This window comes from Hippocampus guttulatus, chromosome 13 (genome assembly GCF_054856545.1).
Source record: "Hippocampus guttulatus isolate MCC_2025c chromosome 13, RoL_Hgut_1.0, whole genome shotgun sequence".
Lineage (NCBI taxonomy): Eukaryota > Metazoa > Chordata > Actinopteri > Syngnathiformes > Syngnathidae > Hippocampus > Hippocampus guttulatus.
In genome coordinates, this window is record NC_141273.1 from 1,252,140 (window position 1) to 1,269,617 (window position 17,478).

The following is a 17,478-nucleotide window of genomic DNA, read 5'->3' on the forward strand; positions in this document are numbered from 1 at the left end:
GAAGATGATTTGCCTCTAATAAGATCATTTGGCAACTTCAAGGCGTTCCCAGCAGTCGTGATTACATTTGGACTCAAGATCCACGCAGGAATTTGTAGGCCGACTAATTCTGGCTGGGAGTCAACGACCCCCAACCTCCTCGTCTTCAAAAGCAACCCCCCCCCCCCCCCGCTCCCCTCCTCCCTCAAAGGGTGAGGATGTTTGACAATCCCAGTTTGTACTAGTCCACCAATTAATTGGATACGTTGCCGGCATGCGGGCTCCTCTCATCTTCTGCTTGGGGAGACAAAAGCCCGGCCGGGGGCGGAGGGGACGGGGGGGACGGGGGCTGTTGACACCTCCGCGTCCGACCGGGTATAAAAGAAGGAGGCGTTCAGGAGCCACCGTTCGCCTCGCACCTTCTTTCTCGTGGCAAGGATGCAGATACCGAGCAGCAGATCCACGCCGGCTTTGGGGGCATACTCGCTGCGCAATCACCCGACTGCGCAGCCGCCCTCTTCCAAATCGTTCACCATCGACGCGCTGCTCGCCAAGCCGGACGGGCGCAACTCGGAGCGGGCGTTCGCTTACCCGGCCGCGCTGCCCCTGGGCGGCGCCGGGGTGACCTACGCGACCTGCCCGTACAACGTGCTGCCGGCCGGCTACTCCGCCGTCTACTGCTGTCCGCCGTTCACCTACCAGGCGTCGTGTCGCGGAGCCTTTTACGCGCAAGGTATTTGTCGCTCGAACTTTCAGGGGCGGGCGGGATGGGGGGGGGGGGGTGTTCCCTCTTACCGCGGCTGACTTTTCGCGGGACTGCCTTGCAGCGGCGTCGATGCCCAAGGTGCACGCCTTGAAAGTCAAGGGTGGCAAGTCCAAGCGCATGCGCACCAGCTTCACCAGCGAGCAGCTCTCCCGCCTGGAGAAGGAGTTCGCCCGGCAGCAGTACATGGTCGGCTCCGAGAGGTTCCTGCTCGCCTCCGCCCTGCAGCTCACCGAAGCACAGGTCAGCATCTATACAACACACACACACGCATACACAAAAGTGGGATCAGAGACTCCGTGTTTACGCATAATGTAGCGCTGGGGGGCGAGAGTTTAATGGGGAGGGAAAAAAGTCACTTAATTGCAGTTTCAAGCGTCACGATTTTTGCTGTTCAGCAATCAATGCAAATTTTTTTTTTTACAACTGTAGTAAAAAAAAAAGTGATTTCACAAGACAAAAAGTAGTTTTATGAATCGATGGCGTGTCAATGAGGTTCAGTTGATATAAAGTGGAAGTTAGGTCGCCATTCGGAGGGGGGAAAGTCCAATAGAGTCACTTTCAGTGAGTGTTGGCGTGATCCATTTCCGCTTAAATCAATTGAATATGTCAAAATTCCTGCTGGAATATTGAGAACTAGTTTTATACCTTCCAAGGGAAAACTGTAAGGGTGTCTTTTGCACGCATTAAGAAAATTAATGCTTCAATTGTGTCTTTGATATTACGTGTCGTTGACATAAAGCGTACAAATTCATTTAGGTACTTTCAGTGTGCTAAACAGCAATTTTAATGATTCAAAATGATTGTTATTGTGCGTCTTAAGAGGAAGCGCTTCAACAGTGTCTTCGGTACCACGTGTCTTTGATATCAAGCGGGGAAACTTCATAAAAATTGTGAAAAAAGTTCACCTCACTGCATTCTGCAAGTAATAAAACGACGACGAAATGTAATGTCAGCTAAAGACAAGAATTTTTCACTACACGTAAAAAAAATAAAAAATTCTAATGATGCCTTTGATATTACGCGTCTTTGAAATTCAGAGGAAAAAAAATACATGTACATGACTAGTTGTAAAGCATCCAAAATTGCCATTGAAGAAAATATATCGAACTTTGGCGCACATTTGAGAAGACGAAGATGCTCCAAATGTGACTGGAGGAGGTCTCATGCGCATCCGTCGGCCTTGTGGTGTCTTCCAGGTGAAAGTGTGGTTCCAGAACCGTCGCATCAAGTGGCGCAAGCAGAGTCTGGAGCAGCAGCAGGCCAAGTTGGCCAAGCTGGGCCTAGCCGCCGCCGCCACCACCACCACCCCGCCCAAAAGCCCCGGATCTCAGGGCCACGCCGACGAAGACCAAGAGGAGGACGAATTCTCAGACTCGGATGTGGATGTGGACGTGTCCGACGACGGCCCGGAACCCTGCTGAGAAGCCCCGGGAAAAAAAAACACAAAAACAAACAAAAAAAAAATACCCCCCACAGAAAGACTCGACACTCTTGTACATTCCCACCATGAATAGATGATGGCCTATTAATATTTAATAGAAGTATAGTTATATATTTAATTTTTCTACATGCATTGCTCTTTGACCATTGGTTTTTGTTGTTTTGTATATTTGAATGACATTCAGAAATATATTTTATGGAAAGAAAAAAAATCTGTCTGGCTTCTTGATTTGATTTGGCAACACCACATTACAGCTAGAAAGACGTTTTTAGAGCCGATTGTACATTATAAATTGTTTACAGTAATCCTCTGGTAATTATTTTTTTTTTGAGAGGTTTTGCTTGACCTAGAAAAGCTTGCGCAATACGGATTTTACCCTGTGTTGCCATTTATAGCTACGACTTTTCCAAAAGGTTTACCTGCATCTATGATTAAAAAATTTTTGTTGACCCGTATAAGGAAATATATGTAGTACATGATGCTAACATACAACCGTAAAGGAGACGCAGTAAACAAAGCTAGCATGGAACATGACAATAGATGAAACGGTACAACTGGGATCCTTTCCAGTAAGCTTCAAATACGCCGCCACTCGAGGGAAGTGAAAAATAAAAAAAGGCAGTCCAGGGTCACAAATGCACTTTAGTCCGTTGTCTTTGAATAGGACAAATGGAAATGAAAACACTCACAAGGAGCATGTAGAAGAGGCTAACACAAAATTAATCACGTAGTAAATGGCCAAGAAGGCGTTCATGGCAATCGAGTGACCAAACAAGTGAAAAGTCATCTCTAAGGAGCTCCTCGAATTGTCTCCAAGCAGTCAAATGCTCTCCGGCATGCGGCGCAGGTGTAGCTAATAAAGTGAAGTGGGGCGGATGTAAACGGCGAACTGGTTTCGGGCCTCCTGCGGGCGACCAGAGACACATCAGCCGCATGTGCCGGGATAAGACGTTGCGAGGACGGAGTGCATCAGAGCGGCTAATTGGCGACGCTGGAGCACAGACGGCGGAGCACAAAGGCGACACGCTGGCAAGGTTTCCATGTCAGTAATCTTCACCGAAGAGCTCTTAGGTGAAAAAGAAGAAACACTCACCTCGGGGATCAAGAGGGATTGCTTGGGGCTCTCAGCTTAGGCAAACAAGACTACAGACACTTTGACCACATCACACCACAATGGGGGCACACAGGGAACCGTACTAGATACACCACATTTTTCTTTATAATACTTAACTTATTATACGGGATGATGTCATTTGACACGACTTGCTTTGAAAGAATGTTGTCACCGCCGTAGGACTAATCAATCACTCGCTCATGAACAAACTCACGTTTCATATTTCACTGTGAAGAAGAAAAAAAAAAGGTTGGCTGAACTCAAAATTTCAAGGCAACAGACTTTGAAAAAAATTTAAGTTGGCCAATTCAACAAAATATTTTTAGGTTTGAAGGAAAGATGGCTTTCCTGCATTCCACAGCAAAGAAATTAATTTACACAACTAATCGCTCCTTGTATTGTCCCCAAACCTAAAAATAGAAAAAAAAATCGACTCTGAAAATAGTTTGGGAGGAAACAAAATGCATTCTTTTTTTGTGTTAACTCATACTGTTGCTATAAATGTCAATATTTTAAAGTTGTTCCGACAATATTTTAAAGTTGTTCCGACTAAAAATATTGTTTTACCACCCCCCCGCCCTGAAAAAAAAAATACAAGTTGTGGGTTTTTTCCCCCAGTGTCAACCATTGGCAATTCGCCAACCAATGCTCTCATTGAAGAAAAGGATGGAAGCAGAGATGAGTAACAGAATCAGAGTTGAATGAAAAGCGGTGAAGCAGATCTCTGTGGAGAGTCTGATCTGATTGACGTGATAACCCCCCGCCCCTGCAAAGCAGCGCGATGAGATGACGCCCGCTATCTCTGCGTCCAGTGTAATCCCATTGAGGGAGAACGAGGGGCGGCCGGAGGCCTGGGAAAAACTGAAGGGGATGAAGAGGATTTGGGGAAGTGGGTCGGGGGGTCGGTGGGTGTCGTGCTCTCAATTAGCAAAGGCCTTCTTAACGGCTGGGGAGCAACGCCGGGGGCCGCCGCTGCGTGGGCTCCTTCAAATTGAGACCTGCTCGCCGTTGCTTGCTTGACTTGTGTTACGAGTCTTCAAAATGGAGTCTTTAAAATCAGTTGGGTTGACTGAGTTATGGTCATGATCAATAGAAAAAGAACAAGGAAGATGAGCTCACGTGACCTGAGAACGGTCAAATTCTTCTTCCGAGACGAATGACAGCAGTCACTGCGACACTGTCCGCGATGCAAAAAAAGCCCTCAAGACAAATGAGATTATCCTTTGGAGTGCTCACTGATCTGAGCTCTCAACGGGGGGACGCTAACACGGTGACATCTTTTAAGTTCGTCTCCGTTGTTCAAAATTGTCAGTGCCAAGCAAGGACTAAAAGCCACAGAAAAAGCCAAGGCACATATTAGAGGTGCAGCGATTAATCGACAACTAATCGATGATCAAAATTAATCTAATTATTTTTGACAATCGATCGATAATTTTGGATACCATTTTTTAAAATGAAAACAATAGTATATACGCAGAGTTAGTCAGTTGACGGACGCCCTGAGATGAACTGTTTTCGGTAGTGCATGTGTACCTAATAAAGTGGCCATTGACAATGTGCTTAAATATAGCAAAATGGAAAGTGTACTTAAATGATTCTAAAAAAAAAAAGGCACTGCATATAAGTTACATGAAATAACAATTTTAAAACAAACTTTCTAAATGATGAAATGCAAATGTATTGTACTTAAAAAGTTCGATACAAATAAACTTAAAACACGTACTGTACTGAATTCAAGAAAATATGTTATCCGTTGACTGTCACAGAAATTTAAATTGTCACTTTTTTAACGCATCGCTGGAGGGAGCCCTCATACCACTTTGAGACTCTCCAATAGTAGAAGAAGAACAAGATTGAATTGAATTGAATTGAATTGCCTTTATGTAGGGTATTAGATGCAGGGTCCAACAAGATGGAGGTCACACATCGAGGTGTACGCCGCGTGTGGAGGCGAGAAGGTGTGAAAGTTCTCATGCGTCGTCAAAATGGCGCTTAGCATATTTTATGTGGCGTACTCCATCTAATAGTCATTAGCTTTCATTACCGCGTTTGAAGTGGAGCAGACTCTTTTGTGAGCCGGTACAATGGCCAACCACGCACGGACACGGCCTCCTATGGAGGAGAGGGTGGAGTCACAGGGGGGCACTTCCTGTCTGCATTCAGATTGGCAGCCAATCAGCACCCGGGGAGGAGGGGGGGGGAACCAATAAAGGGGCAACAAAGAGCAATTATACAGTCGACTGAATGACTTTGACAGGCAGACGAATCAAGTGTATGCAGGTTATAGAAAGACAAAATAAGATTTCACCAAAAAATCGTTTTAGATACATGATAGGAAGTAATGTTCAAATATTGTACTTGAAATGCAATGTATTATTTGACAAAGCCACAAAATGCTTATGAAATTATTTTAGTAATTATTTATATACATTGAAGTAGTTGTCTAAAATGAGAAATGTCAAAGTCCCCCCCCCGCCCCCCCAAAAACATGGATGTCAGTCACAGTTCAAGACTAGTTCTTTTGAAACCTATCATTCATCATATTTAGAATAACCAGATGTATTTTCATCGAAGGAATTCAAAATGTCGACTCCCCAGCAAACCACAGAACACACCTTTTTATTTTTAACTTTAATAATTATCGTGATTTTAAAATGAATGTTCTCAATTATCGAGGCAAATTTACATTTTAATCAAGCAAAATGAAGCAAATTAAAACATAGCGCAACACTTGAAACTTATGAAAAACACATTACATCGAGAACGATATTTTCACTTGTGTATAGATTTGATTTGCAAATATTAGAAGGGCTTTTGCCTTCTCATATCCAATCTCCAAAATGCGATTCCCAAATTTACTGTTCTGTGGGGCCACAAGTGATCGAAGTTCTGAATTGAATGTATTACCACTGGATGTTTGTTTAGGTCGAGTGGGTGTCGCGTTTTATGTGGGGTGGTCGCAGGTTGTCGGGCAGGTGCCACAAACGCAGCGACGTGCTACTTTCGCCATCTGCTCCAAGTAGCGACGGGGGTGAATTTGCGCCAGTGTTTAAGCGGCGCGCATTAAGCACGAGTGCCCACATTAGAGCTGAGCACACAACCGCGTGACGGCCAATTCGAGCGAGTTGAACGAAGGAAGCCGTCACATTTTCATCACGTGTTCATGCGTCACCTCATCGCACGTTCCACCGCATCAACACGACAAAGGTCTCTCGGTGACGTATTGCGGTCGTTGTCAGCTCTTTCGATTCAATTTGTTGGGCGAATAGTCGCCGAACTGAAATGGACCTCGTGGAGCCGGTTTGCTAACTCTGGCGGAAACAGTCGACGAGGATGAATATGAAAAACGGAATATCTAATCAATCTGTAATAAGTAACTGTTAGTCACGTTTTAGTGACTTCGATGATGATACGTTACAAATGCAACAAATGCTCGGGTGTTTTACCCCATCTTGACCAACAGACGGCAGCATAAACACAGAAAACTGATAGGACAATTCTGATTGTTTTTTTTTCTTCTCATGAGCATGACCGAATTGTTCCAGGACGGTGCTTCTTAAAGATTTTAGACCAGGTTCTACCTCAATTTTTTTTGATAAGTTACCCTTCCTGTACTACCATCATGGCCAACGTTAAGATGCAGTATGGCTGTGGTTTGAAGTTTCCATCCAAAACGAGAAAGAGGTTTTCATTCTCAAAATGTTTTCTCATTATTCATGTAAACATGATCTTAAATGCAGGCAAATCAAAAGCGTACTTAAATATTCATGAGGCTTAATGTACATAAGTTAAAAATTTAAAAAAATCCTAAACCCCATTTTTTTTAAACAACCAGCGTCAAAAGATTAAATGCAATCGTGGTGTAGACCACTTGATCCAAATGAATTGCACCGGGTGAAAAAAAAACGTTTCCACGAATGTGACGTTGTGCAATTTGAAGATTTAATTCAGTAATGTCTTCACGCACCACTAGAGGGAGTGCACGTTGCACACTGAGCATTACTGTTCGAGAACAACCTTTAAGGGCCATATGTCCTTCATTTAGAGTCACAAATGCAGATTGTTAGTACAAATAGTGTAGCATTACAAAAATAAAATTGAACAACCCGTTTCTGACCTTGACTTCTTTGAAACAGGGCCAAAAAAATTACTTTTTGCAATTCCATTTTAACACCACAGGAGGGCAGCTGTTCTCAGTCCAAGTCATGTGCCGCCTGACACCGGACCCCAAAAGAATTCAACATTTTTTAATGGCCTGATCACTTGATTGAAGTTCGACGTCAATTATGTCGATTGGTTGAAATCAAGAACATTTTCTCATGTATTTGTTGAGATGAATCATGCCTATGTTATTTAAATTGCACAGGTCTTCAATATGAATCTATTTAACATCTCACATTATTTACATTTAACACCGAGATTACAGTCAACAGTTAAAAGTTGACCTAAGCGACCGGATGTTTACTTAAAAAGAAAAGCGTCAACAATTAAAAAAGAATCAAAGATTTAATGAAAAACTTCTCAGCAACACTCATGAGTTGATACTCAGCAAATTGTTTCTTTTTTTTTTTTTAATGTCGAGCACATTCATTAAGGCCTTTGTTCATTTCTTTACCGCTATATATTCATAATCTTTACACGCATTTTTATATTACGCAATACATTTCCACTGAACAAGGAAACTCTCACAGCTCGATAGGGCCGTCAAAATATTTGGAGCAGCTCACCGCGTCAATCATAACTATCTTTTTTTTGACATCGGGTGTAGCATGAGAGGGGTGTGCCTAATGAAGTGGCCAGCCAGAAGAGGAAGCCAACCGTAGTGCGCATTAACCTGCAGCGGGGATGCACATGAGCGCGCGTGCATGCCCGCAGGCGGCTGTTCGGGATCAAAAAGGCTTTCATGTCGTAAAAAAAAAGTGAATTAAATGACAAAATGCTTCGTTCCTCCAAAGTCGTGACCCCAAAGGATGCTTATCTCGACTCCTGGTGACGTCACTAATGGAAATTCAATCAGGTCGAGCGGTGCGTTTAGGAGCCTTTAAAGCTCTAAACGCCTCATCAACAACTTGTTTGGGGCTAATCATTTTCAATTGCAACTCGCTGCACATTCCCAAGTCAAGCATTAACCAACACTGGTGGATTTCATTTACTTCCACCCCCTTCCTTCCTCTTTCTGTTTCCACGACCGAAAACCTTCTGGTGATAGAGGACGAATTGTCTCCCCCCCCCCCCCCCCCCCATAGCTTCCATATACCGTAAACGTTTTGATTAAATATCCGAAAATAGAGTCAAATAAAACACGCCAAATGTGGCGAGGAGGACCTCGCTTTTAGTTTTTGCTTCGCTCGGAATTTCTTTCAGCAGTTTGAGAACGGAGGCCTATTTGTTGTTGACGAGTAACAATAATATGTCAAAATGATTGAGTGCAGGATTGATAGTCACATTGGCTCTTCACACGGGGGGAAAATAAAGACTCATTTAAAAATGCATTCATTTAAAAATAAACTCAAGTTAATGTAATCAAAAATGGGATTTTTAATTGTTTTTATTTGACAGTAAAAAGACGCAACTATAGCAAGTAAGGCGAGTCCATAAAAAAGGATAAATGGGACAAAATCGTTGTCTGAATTTTTATTGGATTGATGTAAAAAAAAAGCAGCTATCGTGGAATATTAACGTGAGTAAATTTTATCTCGGGAACCAAATACGTTGATTAAAAAATACCCCCACTAATCCAAATGATAACATATTTATTGTTTTATGTTGTTCAGATGAATGAAAATAATCAAGCGTGTTCAAGTGTGAGGATCAAACTGCAAGGCTAAGTTAGGGAAGAAATGAAATCCGTCTCTGCAAATTTAACGGGCGCGTCACGCGAGCGCATCCGAGGAGGGTGGGGGGGGGTGTAAAAAAGAAAATGTCATATTTAAACTCGCTTGTAAGCGTTTGTGGACGTCAATATGTACAAAAACGGCAATTTGACTTTGTACAAAAAGAGCTTCTCGACACTCACCTTGATTGGCAGGTCCCGCGGTCCAATCACAGTCCGCGCGGGTAGGGGGTGGTGGTAAGCCGCACACCCCCCTCGCCCCAATGCACGCTCTCACTTGTGCAGTCTTGCGTATAGACGAAAGCTTTGGCGTCAAGGAGGACTTGGGGCACTGTTGACTTTTCAAGCAACATCTCCGGGCTGCGCACGAAAAGAAAAGTTGAACATGCATCTCTAAGGCAGGATAAAGCAGGGAATAAAAAAAAAAAAACAACAACAACAACAGCAGCAAGCCCGATTTATTTGGTGTCTGGAGATGTTGGCGCCGACAGGGAAGCGCTGCTTCACCATCGAGTCTCTGGTGGCCAAGGAGAACCCGCTGGCCGACGAGCCCCTCCGTCCCACCGCGCTCAGTTACGCCGGCCCGGCCGCCGCCGCCGACGCCCTGATGGGCGGCTACCCGGCGGCCGCCGCCGCCGTGGCCCGCTCGCTCTACCCGAACCAGGCCGAGCTGGTGTTCCACGAGTCGGTGAACCACCCGCCGCTGGCCGTGGGCCCCCACGCCCACGCCCACCACCACCACCACCACCACCACCACCACCAAAACCAACATCAGAACCAGCACCTGCAGCACCACGCGCACTTCTTCGGCTCCGCGCAACACCGAGACCCGCTCAACTTTTACCCCTGGGTGCTGCGGAACCGCTTCTTTGGACACAGGTTTCAAGGTAAATCCGCTCTTTTTGGTAGGGTGGGCAACCGTCGTTTAAACCAGCAAACCGGTGCACAAGAAGAAGGAATAAATGGCGCTTTTAAGATACTATGATTAAATATTTTTATAATCGTCAATAAATGCAGAACGGCGTAATCTAACGACCGTGTCATGGCTACACCTAATAGAGAACTCCGGCTATAGGGATGGATAATAATATAATATCTTTTTAAATCGATCATTTGATATCGAGATCAACAAACCGCCGTCATGCAATTTCACTGATTAATAAACAGTTGTCACAATATGCTTCAATAGACTCAAAGCAAAAGAATAAATGTCATGAAATAGTCCCCATTTAGTCCTCACTTACAACGTCAATCAAAACTGATTGTCATTTACTAATTTTTAAGGCACGTCTGCGTCCCCGAGTGCAATTCAATTCAACGTGGGGCTGCTTTTGTTACAAGATCACGAGCGTCACCGAGAATTGCATCCCATGATTGTGAAATAAGGAAACAAATACGTACTTTTTAATCGTAACCGAATGTGAACATTAAAAATAATCATGAGCTGTTCAATTTTTTGAAATGACCAAATAATGCACATACACGATCACTTGGTGTTTAGCTGTCAAATAACAAATTCAAGTAAAACGGCCAGAGTGAGTAGACACAAACTGTCGTAATTAACATTTTTAAAGCATACAACATAAAACCGTGCTATAATAGCCGAATAGTAATCGCTTTCCATTAGTTAATCAGCACGCACTAAACACCGATTTAAAAGTATTCCAGGAAGAAATCGATATTATTAGTAATATTGATTTCTTCCTGGAATATTTTACTAATAATTATACACTGATTAAAAAAAACAATTGACTTAGGTTTTGCTTCAGCGTCTACTTTCAGACGGCTTTTATGTTCAATAAAGCTTTATTTAGTCCACATTAAAAAAAACAAGAAACGCAAAAAGACATTTTAGTTAACAGACAGCCTGTTAAAAAAAAGTAAAGAGTAGCCAGACATTTGGTCAAGACAATTCCGTTTTAAACATTTAGATTTAAAACTTCACGACAAAATGTCCCCAAACGTTTTTGTTTTTTCATCTGCGGATGGAAGGTAAAGCGAGGTAAAAAAACAGGTGCGGACAACTCACCTGTTCGGCGACTCGGAGCCGTAATGGCGGTCCCTCAGCAAGGCTGGAATGAGCCGTAATGGCAGTTCGGGTGTGTGTCGTCCCGGCCCGGTAGGTCACGACGCGTCCCAGGACGGCCTACTCCTCCACGGCCCTTTCGCCCGGAAGCCCAAGCGGATCCGAACCGCCTTCTCGCCGTCGCAGTTGCTGCGCCTGGAGCGGGCCTTTGAGAAGAACCATTACGTGGTAGGCGCCGAACGGAAGCAACTGGCCGGCAGCCTCAGCCTGTCCGAGACACAGGTGACAAACATGGCGGCTCTTCGCGCTCTTTTGGGGGATAAATATTGGACTTTGGACAATTTTTTTTTGTCCTTGTGAAATGTCGCGAGACTTGGGAATCTCGCTACACGTTGTTTTTTTAATTATTATTATTATTTTGCATTTGAGGACAGTCAACGACAACAATTTAAGGAAATGTTGATTTATAATGGTTTTGAGGATAATTGAGACTCTATTTGGACACACGGATACTTTGTTCATTCTATGTGGGGAAATTAAATCGTCACAGCTGAAATATTCATAGTATACACTTGGATTAATAATAAAAGTCCAAGTGCCAACAAATACAGGAGCAAACGAATAATTGTGAATATATTTAACTCTAAATTGAGAGAATGGGATTTTTAAATGAAGATGGCCAACTATTCATACAAACAATACGTTTGCTGTTGTGGTTATCGTGGCGTTTTGACAAGGCTAAGGAAAGTACAGCCACCGGCTTCACGTGGCACGTTCCCGAAACCCGCAAAGCAAGCATTTCCGTGCAGTCTTGCAATATTTGTCGCAGGGTTTTAAAAATAATTTTATTGATTTATTTGGATAAAATGGACTAATTATTGTGTCATTGTGGTTTCCTGCGCTTATCTAATCAAATGGTTGTTTTCTATTAACTGTTTGAAATTGTATTACATTATGAATTACAAAAAAACCCAAAAAGAGAATGGACTATTTTCTTACTAAAGTTACATCCGCATTTTCATCAATCTATGAGTAACTTGGCTCATTATCTTTTTTTTTTTTTAATGTTTGCCTATCCCTGCTCTGAGAAATAGCAAAAATATTTATTTTCTTGAATATATTGTCATTTTTAATACAGGACTTGTAATGTAATTTGAACACGTCGGGTACATTGTATTAATTCCATAATCCTCCGTTTAACATCTGGGAATGAGTCAAAATATGCGACGAACCGTCCAAATGACGTGAAAGCGCCACCAGCAAATATGGAAACACGGAGCCACGAGCACAGTTCAGCAAGACTTGTGCGCATTTATTATTACTCGTCATAATGAAGGCGTTTACACACTCGCTCTTGCTGCTTTGACAAGTCCAGAATGGCGTGTGGCATATTTAACGCTGTTATTGGATGAAGGTGCGTGTGTTATTGATGCTATGTGGGTGTCAATTAGTCCTAATGGGCAATAAAAAGCCACCTCGTGAGCCAGCAGTATTCTATGCATGAATGGAGATTTGAAGCTTAAAAGCAGCCACTTGCCTCCATGTCGTATTGCCGGAACACGAATACCGATCGATGACAATCAAGTGTAAAGAAGAAGTCTCACCTTGAGAAAAGATCGTTTTAGCAGTTGGAATTAGTCACGTTTCAAGCTCACGCTTGACAAAGTCGAGGGGGCTTGTTATCGAACAGCGGGGAGAACGTCTCAATTAATGCAAATGACATGCAAAGTGAGGAGGAAAAAAGAAAAGGGGGGGGGGGAAGGATGTAATGAGGTTTTGAAGTGAAACATGAAAAAAGTGCAAGCAGGTCTCCACTGCGTATGTTCTAATATTATCTGATATGTTGTGGCTCTACAACGTTGTGACGTGCAGTCAGTTCACAGCGTTGTGTGCTTATGTTCACGTCGACTCGGATGTTTGCTCCAGGACGTCGTGTGCACATATGTTGCGGTAGACGCGGATATGTGTTTGCATTAGACAGGCATGGTCCCCCCCACAATGTTGTGTGGATTAGAATGCGATATGTGGCTCCTCGACGATGTTGTGTGGAGCAGACTCTGACGCATGGTCACTCCGCAGTGTTTGTGTCCATCCATGTATACGTTCCGGGTGGGGTGGGGTGGGTGTGGGGGGGACATTGCCATGTGGTGGCGCCACACTATCATTTGGAGCGGACCGGCCCACAACGTCACGTACACGGCAGTTGCTACGTTACCTCTCTGAAGCGTGTGGCTGGCGTGTGCGCAGGTGAAGGTGTGGTTCCAGAACCGGCGGACCAAGTACAAGCGGCAGAAGCTGGAGGAAGACGGCCCGGACGCCCAGCAGAAGAAGAAGGGCAACCACCACATCAACAGGTGGCGCGTGGCCACCAAGCAGACCAGCTCCGAGGACATCGACGTCACCTCGGAGGACTAAAAGACGGAAGAAAATTTTAAAACACTGCTGCCTCACGAGGACCAACGACACTATTTATTATGTGATGTGATGAAGTATACGTAGACATACTGGGAGCAAACAAGACTGTGCGTGGACTGGGACGACCTGGACGCCCCCCCCCCCCCCCCCCCCTGCATTGTGTTCTCATGCTGTTCGTTCATTAAAGCTGCTGTGTAGGTCATCAACCTTAGTTTACTTTTATCCGGAGGTACGGAATCTCATGACATCCAATGGGTGGGGTGCGGCGTCCGGTAAAATAAAGGCCTCCCTCAAAGCGGCGCCTTAATTTCTCTGTTCAAAGACGCCGTCGCTCACGTGCGTTTAAAGGGGTTCATCGCCGAGCCTGTTTCAAATGCGGCGCCGACCAAAACAGCAGCGCCAATTCAAGCCGCCGCTCAGGCGAATGAAAGTGGGCAAAAAAACAAACAAATGTCAAGTCGCGCTTTTTTTCAATTGCCGAAACGCTGACGGTGACAATGCTTTTAACTCATTCACTCCCAAAGACGTTTATAAACGTCTTTTCAGAGTTGGTCCAGAATTGGCTGCTACTGAATGAGTTTAATTGGACTCTACACGGTCGCGCTCGCACTCCCAACGTGTGGTCGCTCCGCAATGTTTTGTGTCCATGTTCCCGTCGACCGACGTGTGGTCACAACGAAATATTGTGTATGTTTATGTCCGAGGTCGAGTCTGACGCCAGGTCGCTTCCTCCGCATTGTTGTGAGAAGTAGCTTTGAACATGGCGTCGCTCCAGAAGATACGGTGCGTCCTTCTTTACATTCCCGTAGACTGCGCGTGCTCCACAATGCTGCCTTTTGTTTTGTTTTTTTTTAAACTGCATTTCTCTATAATGTTTCGATTCAAATTCCGGTTTCCCTTGACATGAATTGTAATGTCTCACTAAGCTCCCTCCTAATTGACGCCTGCGCCTGCGGGCCACTATCGTCGTCGCATTTTGCTATAGTGGCGCCTGTCAAGGCACAAGAAGGTCTGAGCGCTTCTCGAGCCTCTTGAACAAATGGACACGAGGAGACCAAACAGTACAAAGGTGCCAGGAAGTCAGTCGCCTTTTGTGGTTTGTTGTCAGGAAGCGCCGATTAAGACAAAAGGTGTGAGGAATGTCGCCGGGCAGTTGCGCAGGTGTCAGGTGCGCTCCCCGAGTCGCCGCGCACACAAATACAACAGACGGAGAGGGAAAGTAACCGACCATTGTGCGGGAGAGGCCTCCGTAATCGCCTGTCAAAAGAAACGGAAGGAACCTGTCGCTAATGACCGCGAGGCTTTAGCGATGAGCCGTGATGTCTGACCTTGATGTTTTGCTTTGTAAACCAAGAGCAGCGAGGAGGGGAGGGGGCAAACGGGGCCCTTCAAAATACCTCGGCTCTTCTCAGTTTTTGGGACAAAGAACACAAAATGTGTGTTGCCGAGGACTTTTTCAACTTGCACGCACGCACGTGCACCGACGTTTCGTCTGCTCGATAAATAAACAACATCGCCGGCGCTTTCTTTCACTCGCGCGCCTTCTCGAAGATGGATTGCATCGAGACGACGGGCGTCTCCTTGACGAGCGATCCCATTTAAAACGGCTCTCGTCCCGCGCATTTCGATCTTGGCGGGGTGGAGCTCATCTGAGATCGAATCTACAAAGGGGGATTCCCTTTCTCAGGCTGTCGGGTGAATCTCCTCTTTGAAATCTCTTGGATTTAAAAATCCATCGGGAGTGAAGCTCTGCTTGTTGGGCGCTAAGGAAACAATTCAGCGGAGACCGAAACAACACGTCTCTCGTCACCTGTGTCAGCAGAGAGGACGTGTGGGCATGGGAGTCCTCTGTGGAAAAACAAGAGCGCGCACGCATGCGTGTGTGTGCGCGCGTGCATGTATCAGCGCATGACAAGACACCTCGACGAGAAGGCGGAGAAAGCCAAGCGACGGTCTTGGTGCTCCATCATTAGCTCGAACGCGCTAAAGAGCAGATGTTATTTCCTTCCTTCGCTTAACGCGCCACCCCGCGCGGTGAGCGTCACGTCGCATCAGTGACACGACAAGAAGTGCAATTAACGGCAAATCGCGGCTTTGTTAATTGGGATGGTACACGGCCACCATTTGGGACTGTTGTGCTTAACTCATTCAGTACCAGCCAATTCTGGACCAAATCCGAAAAGACGTTTTTAAACGTCTTTGGGAGCGAATGAGTTGAAAAAAAAAAAAAAAGTGATAATTCCGAGTAAAAATACACAATTATTGAATTGATTCTCTGACTACATATTAAGTACAATGTAAAAGGATTGAAAATGGTGACGAGCAATATTCGGACGCTTACAGGCAGCCGAATAAGGAAGGTGCGCTTCGATTTGGACAACGCTGCATATGCAGCATCTTGTTTTTAAGGTTTTCCCACGGCGGCTGTACAAACACTGCGGAGGATGTCAGGTCGCATACGTGAAAATGAAGTGCAAGCACAGCGAAAGCGGCGCTTGAACACTGATTCTCACTTGCATCGCGTCAGGCCAAGCGCTACGCTCTACTTTTGACTTGCACGCGCTCCAACTTTTGAGGTGTGCAAGTTACGAGCTGTCGTTTGGCGGGTGATTGACTTTGTGGGAAGCCCAAATTTCAATGACGTGCTCCAGTGAAGTGGAGAAAAAAAAAAAAACGCTTTCTTTGTCTTTCAGCTGTTTATTCAACAGGATAGTCAAACAAACAATGGAAAAAAATGAATACACGCGTAAGGAGCATTAAGGAGGCTAACACGGAACCAACCGTGTCAACGTCCACAATAGTGAGCCAAAACCAAATCCTGACGATGAACATGTTAGCTCCAAGCTAAGCAATGTACTTGTCACATCCTTCAAATGCTATCCTCATTTTAGCCCAGTAGACAAAATGAGAACATGATGCTAATACAAAGCAGGTTCAACGATGCTCTTTAAGTGGAGTTAGAAAGATTTTATGCGTGTGCGCGCGCTTCCAAAGCGGCAAATTAAGCCAAATAAATGCAGGATTTGAATCAAAATGCTAATGGTATACAACTACGGCAAGTCGAGCTACAATCCAGGTCACAAATGTTTGCCAAACGGTCGTCGGATGTTTGGCGGACGTTTGCCCGTGCTTTTCTTGACGCAAGGGAATTTTGAACATGCTCAAAATTTCCTTGTGACAAGAAAAAAAAATAAATAAACACTGAAACTGTTGGCAAAAATCTGCCGGGCTTTACCCACAAAACATTGCGCTGCTGTGGTTGAACATTATGGCACTAAATTAAGACTTATTATGAGATTGTTGTCCATGTGGTTATTTAATTGCCACAAAAAAAAAATCAACAGGGACACCTTCGTGCAACCCAAGGTAAGCAATGTACTTGAATTACTCCTAAAATAAAGCTCCTATCTAGTTAGCTCCTTATTCAAAATGCTAACATCGTGCTCGGGGATTCGAATTTGTCCAAAGTCAAAAGGGCACATGCTCGTCTGCTCCAAGGCTAAACGATGTACTTCTATGACGTGTACATTAGCAATAACATGAGACCTCGGCTGCAAAGCTGAGCGAGCTAAACTAAATGGAGGGTTGACTTTTTCTCCGCTGATCTGTATGCTAGCTTTAGCTTTCGTTTTTGGATGATTTTCTCCCGTGTCTGTGATAGGTCGTACAGCCACATAGGCAGGACAGTCACTTACAGGTGTTTTCTTTTTTTTTTTTTGTGTGTGTATTAACCTGTTGCCATGGCGATTGAAGTCCAACCCATACTGACTTGAGGGAAGGAGACAGGAACACGCAGAGTAATGACAAAACGCGAACGTGTAATCAAAACAATTGTGAGGTTTTAAGACATTTTTACATGCGCCCCTAATGTGCAAAAAAAAAAAAAAAAAAAAAGAGCCAATTT

The 17,478-nt window shown here is 44.5% G+C and overlaps 2 protein-coding genes across 2 annotated transcripts; both read left to right on the forward strand.

Annotated features, from left to right (window-relative positions):
• The first annotated feature begins 417 nt into the window (after positions 1-417).
• Positions 418-2,301, forward strand: noto (notochord homeobox). Its single transcript, XM_086127958.1, has 3 exons — positions 418-712; positions 807-985; positions 1,942-2,301. The coding sequence occupies exons 1-3, from the start codon at positions 418-420 to the stop codon at positions 2,164-2,166; spliced, it is 699 nt and encodes a 232-aa protein (XP_085984084.1). The 3' UTR covers positions 2,167-2,301.
• Positions 2,302-9,608: 7,307 nt separating this feature from the next.
• Positions 9,609-13,603, forward strand: emx1 (empty spiracles homeobox 1). Its single transcript, XM_086127678.1, has 3 exons — positions 9,609-10,020; positions 11,257-11,441; positions 13,407-13,603. The coding sequence occupies exons 1-3, from the start codon at positions 9,609-9,611 to the stop codon at positions 13,572-13,574; spliced, it is 765 nt and encodes a 254-aa protein (XP_085983804.1). The 3' UTR covers positions 13,575-13,603.
• The last annotated feature ends 3,875 nt before the right edge of the window (positions 13,604-17,478 follow it).